Below are 11,534 nucleotides of genomic sequence, written 5' to 3' on the forward strand. Positions count from 1 at the left end.
ACATGGAAAGGCAAATGAAATAGAACAGTCAAAATAGTTTTGAAAAGGAAGAACAGAATTGATGGACTCCTACTGCCCAATTTTAAGACTTAACTCTAAAAATCAAGAGATCAAGAAAGTGTGGTAATGGCAAAGGGATAGACACATACATCATTGTAATAGAGAAAGAGAGTCCAGAAATTGATCTACAGAAGTATGGTCAGTTGATTTGTGACAAAGGTGCAAACACAATTCAGTGAAGGATAGTCCTTCCTACAAATGGTATGGGAAAAATTGGACATGCACATTTTAAAAATGAACCTCAATTTCTCCCTCACACCTTACACAAAAATGAACTCAAAATAGATCAGACTAAAATCAAATATACAACTGTGTAAAGCTTTTGAAAGAAAACATAGAAAATCTTTCTGGCTTTGGATTAGGCAGTGGCGTCTTGCAGATACATACCAAAGCACAGTCCAGAAAAGACAAAATTGATAAATTAGATTTTATCAAAATGAAAATCTTTTGCTCTGTGAAAGACACTTCAGAGAATGAAGAAAGAAGCTATAGGTGGGTAAACATTATTTGTAAATCATGTATCCAACAAAGGACTTATATCCAGAATACATAAAGAATTCTCAAAATTCAGCAATAAGAAAACGGAACAATTCGATAAGAAATTGGGCAAATGACACAGATACTTCACCAAAAGATACATAGAGATGGCTAATAAACACAGAAGATCTCAGTAGCATTAGTCGTTAGAGAAATGCAGAATTATAATCACAGTGAGATACCACTACACATCTACTAGAATGGCTAAAATCAAAATAATTTTTTTTTAAAACTGCTAATACCAATGGCTGACAAGGATGCACCATAACTAGAAATATTGTTGGTGGGAATATAAAATAGTAGAGTCACTCTGGAGAGCAGTATGGCAGTTTCTTACAAAGTCAACTGTAGGTTTACCATATAACTCAGCAGTCCCCACCTAGGTATTTATCTAGAGGAATGAAAATTTACATTGTCACAAAAACTTGTCCACAGATGTTTATAGCTGTAGTATTAAAAATCACCAAAAGCTGGAGGTTCCTCAAAAAATTAAAAATAGAACTACTGTATGATCCAGTAATTGCACTACTGGGTATTTACCCAAAGAATACAAAAATACTAATTCAAAAAAATATCTGAGCTTTCAGTGAGTCCTAATCACTGATCACAGATCACAATAACAAATACAGTAATAATGAAAAACTTTGATATCCTGCAAGATTTACCAAAATGAGGCCCAGAGACACGAAGTGAGCAAATGCTGTTGGGAAAAATGGCTCCAGTAGACTTGCCCGATGCAGGGCTGCCACAGGCCTTCAGTTTGTAAAAACACACAGTATCTGCAAAATACAATGAAACCAGACAGACTGGTGTATACATAGTTTATTTGGAATTTGGTGAAAGTGTAGATTTTTCTCTTAAGTTTCTGTATCCTTCTAAGAAACAGCAAGAGCAATCAGACAATAACCTATTTTATTGTGAGTTAGCATCAATAGAGGTCTTGAAGTCTTAGAGCTTAGTTATGTCCAGCCTTCTGGTTTGTTATCCTCAGTAATGGCATTTGAGACAAATGCACTTTTAAAACAAAATAATGCTTCTCATATATTTTTCTGGGTTTTTGGTTTTTGTTTTTTTTTAGACACAGTGAAGCATACACATGGACAAATCCTACGTGCTGTGTACATAATATCATTGTGGGTAAACTCTGGATTGAGCAGTATGGCAATGTGGAAATCACAAACCACAAGTAAGATGCGTTAGGGTTCTTATCTATCCCTTCAACTGTCATCAACCCATTCCAGTGGACTTCATTTTTTTTTTTTTTAAAGCCTTAGTAGAGGCCTATGATAATTTAAGAACCAGGCAGTGGGACTCTTGGGTAAATAGAAGCTCATCCATGTAATAAATGGAGTTCATTAAAGTTTCTGATTAGGGAAGACTGGGTGAATTCTGAGTTTTCACAGATGAAATTATAGTTTCATCCTCAGCTCATTTTGTTTATAGTGCTTAGTTTGTATTATTCACAGAGGGGGCTGAGGTGGGAAGAACATGAAAGTTAAAAAGAGCTGGGTTCAAATCCTACTTTGTGCCCTTAGTCAGATATCTTACTCGTCTTGGGCTGCTCTAACAGACCACGACTGATTGGGCAGCTTAAACAGTAGAAATTTATTTTTCCTAGTTCTGGAGGCTAAGAAGTCCAGGGTCAGGGTTCTGGCAGCCTTGATGTCTGGTGGAGGCTCTCTCCCTCGTTTGCAGCGGCGGTCTCCTCATCTCCTCACATGGTGGACACAGAGCTCATGTCTTGTGTCTCTTTAGAAGGGCAGTAGTCTCATTTATGAGGACTCCACCCTCGTGACTGAATTACCTCCAGATACCATCACACTGAGAGTTAGGCCTTCAGCATATGAATTTGGGGAGACACCAACATTGATTCCATAGCAGCATGAGCCTTGCTTACCTTCAGGTCTCTTGTTCTTCATGAGCCTTGCTTACCTTTTCTTGATGGTGAGTCCAGTACTAATTGAGGATCAGCCATGATAACCTCTGTGTGGAGCCTGGCATGTGTTAAAAAATCAGTCCAGAGCAGCTGCCCTAGAAAGGTCACCTTCCTCATTATTCTCTACTGCTGCTTCCATGGTGAATGGTCATCTGAGCTTAATATCTTTTTCACAGGACTGGGGACAAATGTGTGTTGAATTTTAAGCCATGCGGCCTTTTTGGTAAGGAATTACACAAAGTTGAAGGCTACATTCAAGATAAAAGGTAAAGTTTCCATTTTAAATGTTGAGTAGTTAGTATAGGTGTCCTCCACGAAATAAAATGTCAGTATTAAAATCTGCCATAACCTAGGAAACAAGCATTTCAATGAGTTGAAAATTTTTTCTTCTACAAGGAAATAGGTTTCTCTAAAGAATCTGATTCATAAGCATCTTCATAGTAAGATTCAGTTACAGCAAAACACTGGCTTAATTGTTGGCTGAATATCAATTTCTCTTGACAGCAAAAAGAAGCTCTGTGCCCTCTATGGGAAATGGACCGAATGTTTGTACAGTGTTGACCCGGCTACTTTTGATGCCTACAAAAAAAATGATAAGAAGAATACTGAAGAGAAGAAAAACAGCAAACAGGTGAACATCCTGTAAGGTGGTATCGAAGGAATCACTGGGCTCTTGAATTTGTACTAATCCTTTTAGAGGCGCTTGTTACTGGGTCATAGTTTGACTTTATTTTTTTGGCTTGTTGCTAATGCACGTAATTTTTTCTTCCTGCATCATCTTTATTTAATTGAGATATAGTTGAAATGCATCCTTGAATCTTTTTAACAACAGAGAACAGGCCCTGGTGGCGACTGTTTGCCGTTGCCTTCCACGGAGTCCGTGGCTGTGTGCAGTTGTGCGTGAGGCGGTGATTGGAGTCACATGGCTTTGGGAAGTTGGAGTTCAGCTTGGACAACCGTTCTCTTCCTTTGTGTTTACGTGCCTTAGAAGCTGAGATCGGTTGAATGTTTAAAATTGCCTCCCAAATTGTTTCCTGCATTTTCACGCCTGTTGGCAGTTCTGTTGCACGCTCTCGTGTCTAAACCACAGGAGTGAAGACCCGCGCAGTTGAGGGGGTCCCTGGTGACCCCTCCATGAGACCGTTCACTCCGCACACGCGAGGCGCACAGCCCCTGCCGCAGGCCCCAGGGAGGCTCGTGCTGAGCACGCTGCCGTCCCTCTGCCCCGTGCGGGGGAGCTGGGGGCGAAGGAGAGGGCGCCTGTCGGGACAGGAGGTACCTGAGGGCTGGTTACTCCCCAGGAGCCAGCGCCGTGGTTAAACGAGCACAAACTCTGGGAAGGAAGCCTGTCTGCCACTGAGGAGCGGGTGGAGTTTTAGGTTTCCCACCTCCTCTCTGGTACCTTCAGTGCCTTCATTTGTAAAACGAGGGGGACAGCCGGAGGAAATGGGGTGTCCTCGGGAGCCTGACATCCTTATAAATCCACTTTGTAGTGATTGCGTTTAGGATCCCTGCTGGCTTTGTGTCATTGATACATGTAGTTAACTGTCCCAAGAATGTAACCTTTTCTTATTCTTACAATGTGCCCGTAAGTATTCCACTGAGTTATTTGGTCTTTAAGAAACAACAAAAGCTTTAAAAACATGCAGACACTGCAGTGAGGAGCGGTGATGACCATCGTAAGGCCTCGCGCGCGGCCAGTACTGAGTGGCGCAGCGCACACGGCCGCGTGGGCTCCCAGCTCCCCGCCAGCAGGCGCTTACGGCTCCGGCCGCCGTGGCGAGGCAGGGGCGAGGCAGGGGCGTGACGAGAGAGTCGGGCTGCCCCGCCCCCGGCGGCGGACGTGCTCGTGCCGCGCCGTGCCGTGCCGTGCCGTGCCGCGCCGCGCCGCGCCGTACGCCGTGGCTGTTTTTACAGCACTGAAGTCGTGTCCCTGTGTTGGCTCTTCCAGATGAGCAGTTCTGAGGAGTCGGACGAGATGCCAATGCCCGACTCTGAGAGCGTGTCTGTGATCCCTGGAAGTGCTCTCCTGTGGCGAATAGCCCCACGGCCTCCAAATTCCGCCCAGGTGAGGTGGGCCCCGTGGCCGTGGCCTCGCTGCCCGTACTCCGCCCCGAGGGCGCTCTGTGCCCGGCACGTGCGGGGCTGGCCGCAGAGGAGCGCAGCTGGCCGTCAAGATGCCCCTGGGCTGTGCCTCGGCCAGCTCGTGTGTGCCGGTTGCCGTGTCCCCTGCGGTGCCGTGCGTCCGTCCCGTCTGGCGCCTGGCGGGGAACCTGTGGGGGCGGGGGGCCTGGGCGCCTTCTTCAGTCCTAACTTGGAGTAAGACTGGCTCTCAGCAAACATGGTGATGCAGACACTTGAGTCTTGGGGCCCCCAGATCCAGCAAGTACTGACTTTAATGAAGTAAAAAGAATGTTGATTTTGCTTCTAGTTCCACTTCAAGTTGACAGGGCCGGAGGATAGTTATCTGTGTGGCCTGCTCTGAGATTTCTTTGAGACCAGCACTCATGGGTGGTGCAGACGTGGGTGAAAACATTAGACTGGTCTGAGAAGGCTGGTCCTCGTCCCCACAAGACGGAGGGAGGCCATGGTCAAGTCCTGCTGTCCTCGGGGGTTTTCAGGGTGCCTTATGCCTTGCTACATGTTAATTTGGACATTTTGCTGCCTTTCAGATGTATAATTTTACTAGCTTTGCAATGGTTTTGAATGAAGTAGACAAAGGCATGGAGAGCGTGATTCCTAAGACAGACTGCAGGTTGCGGCCTGACATCAGAGCCATGGAGAACGGAGAGATAGGTAACGAGTGTCCGAGGGGGTGACGGTGAATGAAGCCTCACTTGGGGGGGAGGAGGAGGTTTTGTGAGTGTTTGCATCTTGTGGTACAAGCATATGTCCTCTCTCCGAGAGATTTTTGTAATTAGCTTTCGTTTAGATTCATTACTTCAGTGACCCTCCCTGACAATTTAATATACTACATATGGCCAGAGACAGATCTTAAATGTCAGAGGGGAATTTGAGAAAAGAATTAGCATCATTATCAACTTGAAACTATATACTAATTAGTTCACTGTATATTTCAGAATTTAAATACTACCTTGTGAGTCTCAAGGAAGAGCGTGGCCTTGGTTAATTATAACATTTTTACCTGGTGTTACATTTCTAATTCAGTGGTTCTCAAAAGGGAAGCAGTTTTTACCCCCAGGGGATGTGTGGCCGTGTCTGGAGAGTTTGTCATGTCTGGGGATCTGCTGCTGGCATCTAGTGGCTAGAGGCCGGGATGCCGCCAGAGGTCCTGCAGCGCCCGGGACGGCCCCACAAAGAATCAGGCGGCGTGAGGTGTGGGGACACTGAGGTGGAGAGTCCCTATCTGAGTACCTTGGTACTCCTTTTGAATGATCAGTGAGACAGTGCACCAGGATTTTGGAAAACTGTTTGAATTTTTTACGACTGGAATGTGAAGGAGCTCTGTGAGGTCTCACCAAGGATTAAGAAAAATTCTGCATTTATTCAGTTTTTCCACCCAATTTTTCATTGAAGCTTTATAACATAATTTTTTTGGCCTTAAGAATAAGCGGGTCGTTTTGGTAAGTACAGAGGTTGTTAAGGGTGAGACTGTAGAAGGAGACGACTGGGTCTTGAGGGCCAGCTCTGCCTCTTACTACCTTGGCTACGTGTTAAAATTTTAATGTAATGTTGGTTTTCTAATAAAACGGAGAGATCATGTGAATGCATGTGGGTGATGCTTCTCTGTAACGTTACTGTGCCCGGCAGTCTCTACTTGTAGAATAACTGGTTTTCCACTCATGTTTGTACCTTAGATCAAGCTAGTGAAGAAAAAAAACGACTGGAGGAAAAGCAAAGAGCAGCCCGCAAGAACAGGTCCAAGTCGGAGGAGGACTGGAAGACGAGGTGCGTGTGGCCCTAAGGTTGCGGGGTGGGGCGGGCGTTGGGCTGCAGAGCTTTCCCAGGACTGGAGAGAAAAGCTACTTCCTCCAGGTATTCAAGCTGAAAGACTTGCATGTGTGATAAAGGAAAAGGGCTGTTTGGAAATGAAGGTTAAAATATTCCCACACGATTAATGCAGGTAAGTGGTTTAAGCAAACCGTCTACCTTCCATGTCTGGCGAAGTCCTGTCCTTTTCTTGTTATAAGAGGGAAAGTAAAATCCAGAATGACAGATTTTGGCACAAAAATAGGTTCAGAGCCACTTGCTTATAGTATAAGTGAGTAAATACACAGAGCCATTTGCTACTATGTGTATCCAGGATATTTAGACAGTGCCTTTACTCTTCCAAACACAAGGGATTTGACATGCAACAGAAATATGATCTGTATAAAGTAACATCTTGAATTCCATTCAGAAATAGAAAGTGGGCTGTAAAATTTCTTAGTTTTGGAAATTTTGTTTTTTTGAGTCAGGAGTTGCATAGTGACTTTTTATTGAGTAATAGAATCACTTGTAAACAGGAATAGAATAAAAACATTTTCTAAATTTATATCACATAATAGAAACCATTGTCCCATTGTAGAGGCAATATGGACATATTTTTGCAAACATTCAGCAGACATTATTTGGTAGCCCTTTTGCATTTTAGAAAAAGATAATTACAGCTAGGAAATGACCTTAGATTTCATCTAATCCAGTGATTCTGGGGCTTGGTTAGTGTTAAAAATCTTTTTCCAGTGAATGCATAAAGAATCTGCAAATACAGAACTCATGGAGGCAGAGCTGCCATGGTTGGAGGGGGGGGAGGGGGATGGGACATGGGACACGCCCGGTCCTCACCTTCTCCTACCCTGCACAGACCCTGGCTCCCTAGACCTGTGCAGAATACCGTTTGAAAGTGGTCTAGAAATCCCTTCATTGTTCAGAGGAAAACAAATGCTGATGTATTTCATTTTGGAGACTTGCTCGAGGACACACAACCAGTGAGCCCTAGACCTCTCACTAGATACATTACTGACCTCCAGCAGTCCTTCAGGCAGAGCTACACGCTCCCCTCCGATCCCTTTGAAAAGATTGGATTCATTTTATCATTATTTCTAGTCTCTTTTGCAGAAACCCCACTTCTGTACTGTATTTCTAATTATTAACTCCTTTATTTTTCTAGTCACATTTTCAGGTGTACAAAGTAAGTGCAAAGTCCACTAAGAGTTTTTACGGTCAGAGTCTTATGTAATTGAGAGAGCAGTGAGCTTCAGACAGCGGGGTGGTAGCGTGGAGCTCCGACCAGGCACTGCGCCCGGGAGCTGCCCCCTCAGGCCTTTCCTCCAAGGCGCGCTCCCAGCATCAGTAGTGCCTGTGTGAATACCCGTGGTTTTGAAATGATCCCACTGACTCTTTGTCAAAAGAATCTGCTTTGAGCTCTTTTTTAGTGGCTGTAAGGAGAGTGCATGTTCACTGACTGGATTCTTCTCAGGATGGATGATGTGTTCAGCTTGAGGTGAGGCAGGGCGGTTTGTAAAGGAACATTTTCTGCTGGTTAGCGCTAACTAGCCTTCGGAGAAATCAAACCCAGAGACTTACTAGAATCTGTCCCAAATTCCTCCACACTTAAAGCTGGTATTCCTGCTAATACAGGATTCACTGGAAGAGTATAGGCTCCAGAATTTTTCAGGCTGGAAACTGTGGTCCCTGCTGTGAAAATGCCACTTGTAATCCTAACCTACTTCCCCAGAGGAATCCTCACTACTGAGTGAGGACAGGGTTTGAAGTGGCGGTGGGGCTGGCGGCGGCGGGGGATGTGTTGAGGCAGAAACGTTGGCGGGGTGTCTCCCGGACAGTCTGAGCAGCGTGCAGAATTCAGACTTGATAGACTGCTGTTTTACTGATACAGACCCACGGACTCTGGAGAGCCAAAAATATTGGAATAAAAGGTGGTAGCAAGGAAATCTTACCCTCCTCTTTCCTGTTACCGTGCTTGTCTCCAATGTGTGCATTTAGAAAGACAAATCAGCTGGACTTTTTGGTATATGTGGGAGGGGTAGGATGATAGCAGCAGAGGTTTCTAGACATGAGTGTTCAAAATTAGAACTAGCAGTTGAAGGAAACTCTGGTCCTCTACATCAGACCATTGACTCTGAGGTGCTCCCCTCTAGTGCAGTATTTGGACTCTCTCCAAGGGCACGCAGCCTCGAAGAGAGGCTGTGGTTGCAGACATGGTCTTTATTTTTTTAGACATGGTCTTTAGAGAACTTTGCTTACACCGTGGCACATGGCCTGAGGCTTGGTTCATTTTTCAAATTATTTTTTATTACCTTGATTTTGATGTTTCTGCTTTTCTGAAGCGCTTGACTTTGCTAAGCCTAACTAACAAAAGTGCTTTTACTCCTTGGACTTTGGGGACCGAAAGGAGTGTAACTGTATACTTCATATTATTAGACAGAATTTTCTGACTTTGATCAAATAATGGTTTAATATATTTCTAGTCTGGTTAACCAGATCTGATGTATCTTGATCATTTAAAGTAGACTTAAATTTTCTAATTAGGAAAAAGTCCCAAAAGCTAAATAGAGAATTTAGATATTAATATTCTAGAAAATGTGGTCTAATGGGCATTTATGATGTGATCCTTCAAGGAATCTGCCTTTCTTTCTCTAAGGGCATTTTGTGCTGCTGTAGGGATAATAGAAGCATTGGGGACTTACCAAACACGTCTAACCTCATTTGAATAGTTAAGCTGCTTCTAACATTTTTTTTTTTAGAAAGAATGGAAAACACCTGTGAAACTTTTTCACAAATGTTACTCTGAAAGCAAAATCATACTTAGAAAATGTGACGCAAATTTAATTGTGAACCTTTTGAGCAAGTAATTTTGCATTTCCCTTACCTGAAGGAAGCTGGGACTGTGGGAACTAGGTGGTGTTTTTAAAGGGCAAGGAAATGATTAGAGCAGCTCTTTGCAGGATTAAAGATCGATCGGGATGTTAACAGCAAGGTGCAACCTAAGAAGCCATATTATTAGCATGAGGAAAATGGAGACCCAGGAAGATTAGGAGTAATTTCGGTGGATTCGGTGTAGCATAGTAGATTTAAAAATCATGGTCTTTAAAATCAAACCTAAGTTTGATAACAGTTACTGGCTTGGGCAAGTTATTTAACTTCTCTGACATTCCACTCCCACTTTGAGTTTAGGGGGCATTAACTCTGAATCCGGTACTTTCCATGTTATTGTAGGTATGTTGTAAAAGTTCATTTCCTTACCCTAACTCCTTACCAAAAAAAAAAAAAAGCCTTCTGGTGGAAGATAAGGAATGAGGCTAGAGGACAGTCAGACAAATAGATTGGTTCTTATGCTCCTACTAGACAGAAGATGTTACTTCTGCTGAGTACTCCTGTCAGATGCTGTGGAAAAATCCATAAACCTTTTGTGTGGTATCATTACATCTTTTGGAATATTATTCTACATAGGTGCTCTCTAAAAATGGCAGGACTTCTTTAAAAGTCTCTTTGGAAATCCCTAACTCAAGAGTGAGGTGAATTGCTACAGGAGTTAGTGAAGTGGCAGGAACCCTGTGATTTCAGTTTCCCCCCATGAATCTTATCCTTTCTCTTCAAACAGGTGGTTCCATCAAGGTCCTAACCCCTATAATGGAGCACAGGACTGGCTTTACTCGGGCAGCTACTGGGACAGAAACTACTTCAATCTGCCTGACATTTATTAAAGTGCAGACAAGTCAGGGTGTTTGGCTAATCTACAAATAAGTCTTAAACCTATGTTTTTAAATTTTTTCCTTGGTTTCTACTCATCTTTTAAGAAAAAAAGCCGCTCATGAGATAACTTGCATTTCACCCAACAAAAGTAGGGCATAAGGTGATATTGGTGATGAAAAGAAAAATGGGTAATTTTGCTATCCAAATAGACTTACTGATTTGAAATACTGTTTTATAGAGGTAAGAGAAACGGTGTGGAGAATATGCTTTTTATGGTTGTTACTGCCATATTTACTGAAGGTTTATACCCAACTGTACCTTTAGCTTTATGGAATTATATAGTAATCCCAAATCAAGTTACTTTGAATATTTTTATGCCGTCATGCTTGAATGTTTTAGATGTAACTTTGAAATGTTTAGAACTCTTCTATACAATGTTTATGTGCTCAAATGCAGAGAAGGTTATGTCATTTTGTAAAGACTACTTTAAAAAGATGGCTTTTCTTCATACTAATCCTCTCCAGTTTACCCCTTCCCACCTCCAAAAAGAAAAAGTACCTGAATATTCAGAACAGGTGTTCCTGATTTGAAAGCTCTTCTAAAGAATTAAACTGGAAAAGGTATTTCACTTATTTTAGTGCTCTAAATTTATTTTTACAATTTTCTGTAATCAAGGTCCTTAGAATTAAAAGGTGTTTGAATTGAAAATTTGTATAAAATCTAGCAATTCACAAAAATGCCCTAGAAATAGATTCTAATCACCATCATTACATAATGACAAACCTTTTTAAATGCGTCAACTTTGTGGCAAATGCCACCAGAGACACTAAGTTGCACTCATGTATTATAAGTACCAAACTATAAAAGGAGGTCTTGTGCATTTCAAGTTTGCAAGGTACCTGTATACTTAAAATATGTATGGAGACCTCCTGTACAGTAGCTTTGCCCCTTTAATTGGGGTACATTAATCTTACGGTATTTATCCACCCAACCCCAGACTGAGATCTTGCTCCAAGGGGCTTTAGGTAGCTGACAGTAAATTATTTTAATTGCCGTCTTGAAGTTAACAAGTGTTATAATGAAATAATCTACCTGATGCTAAATAAAGGCTTTAGAATGTTCCCAAAAAGTGTGGTTTTTGTTTTAAGATTTTGTGAGAGAGAACACAAGCAGGGGGTGCGGCAGGCAGAGGGAGAAGCAGGCTCCCCACTGAGCAGGGAGCCTGATGCAGGACCCAATCCCAGGACCCTGGGATCATGACCTGAGCGGAAGGTAGATGCTTAACCAACTGAGCCACCCAGGTGCCCCAAAAGTGTGGTTTCTTAATCTGATCCTCAGTTACCAAGTG

The 11,534-nt window shown here is 42.8% G+C and overlaps 1 protein-coding gene across 8 annotated transcripts in view; it reads left to right on the top strand.

Moving 5' to 3' along the window:
• The window catches only part of OSBPL1A (oxysterol binding protein like 1A), a 220,197-nt gene extending 208,882 nt beyond the window's left edge, over nt 1–11,315 (top strand). For all 8 annotated transcript variants that reach the window (XM_078060491.1, XM_078060494.1, XM_078060493.1 and 5 more), the window contains 7 exons: nt 1,676–1,783; nt 2,710–2,799; nt 3,038–3,164; nt 4,485–4,601; nt 5,206–5,329; nt 6,352–6,442; nt 10,095–11,315. In XM_078060491.1, coding sequence (XP_077916617.1) covers nt 1,676–1,783; nt 2,710–2,799; nt 3,038–3,164; nt 4,485–4,601; nt 5,206–5,329; nt 6,352–6,442; nt 10,095–10,197 — 760 coding nt within the window. In that variant the 3' untranslated portion in view covers nt 10,198–11,315. The remainder of the gene's footprint in view (nt 1–1,675; nt 1,784–2,709; nt 2,800–3,037; nt 3,165–4,484; nt 4,602–5,205; nt 5,330–6,351; nt 6,443–10,094) is intronic.
• The last annotated feature ends 219 nt before the right edge of the window (nt 11,316–11,534 follow it).

This window comes from Halichoerus grypus, chromosome 13, assembly GCF_964656455.1.
Source record: "Halichoerus grypus chromosome 13, mHalGry1.hap1.1, whole genome shotgun sequence".
Lineage (NCBI taxonomy): Eukaryota > Metazoa > Chordata > Mammalia > Carnivora > Phocidae > Halichoerus > Halichoerus grypus.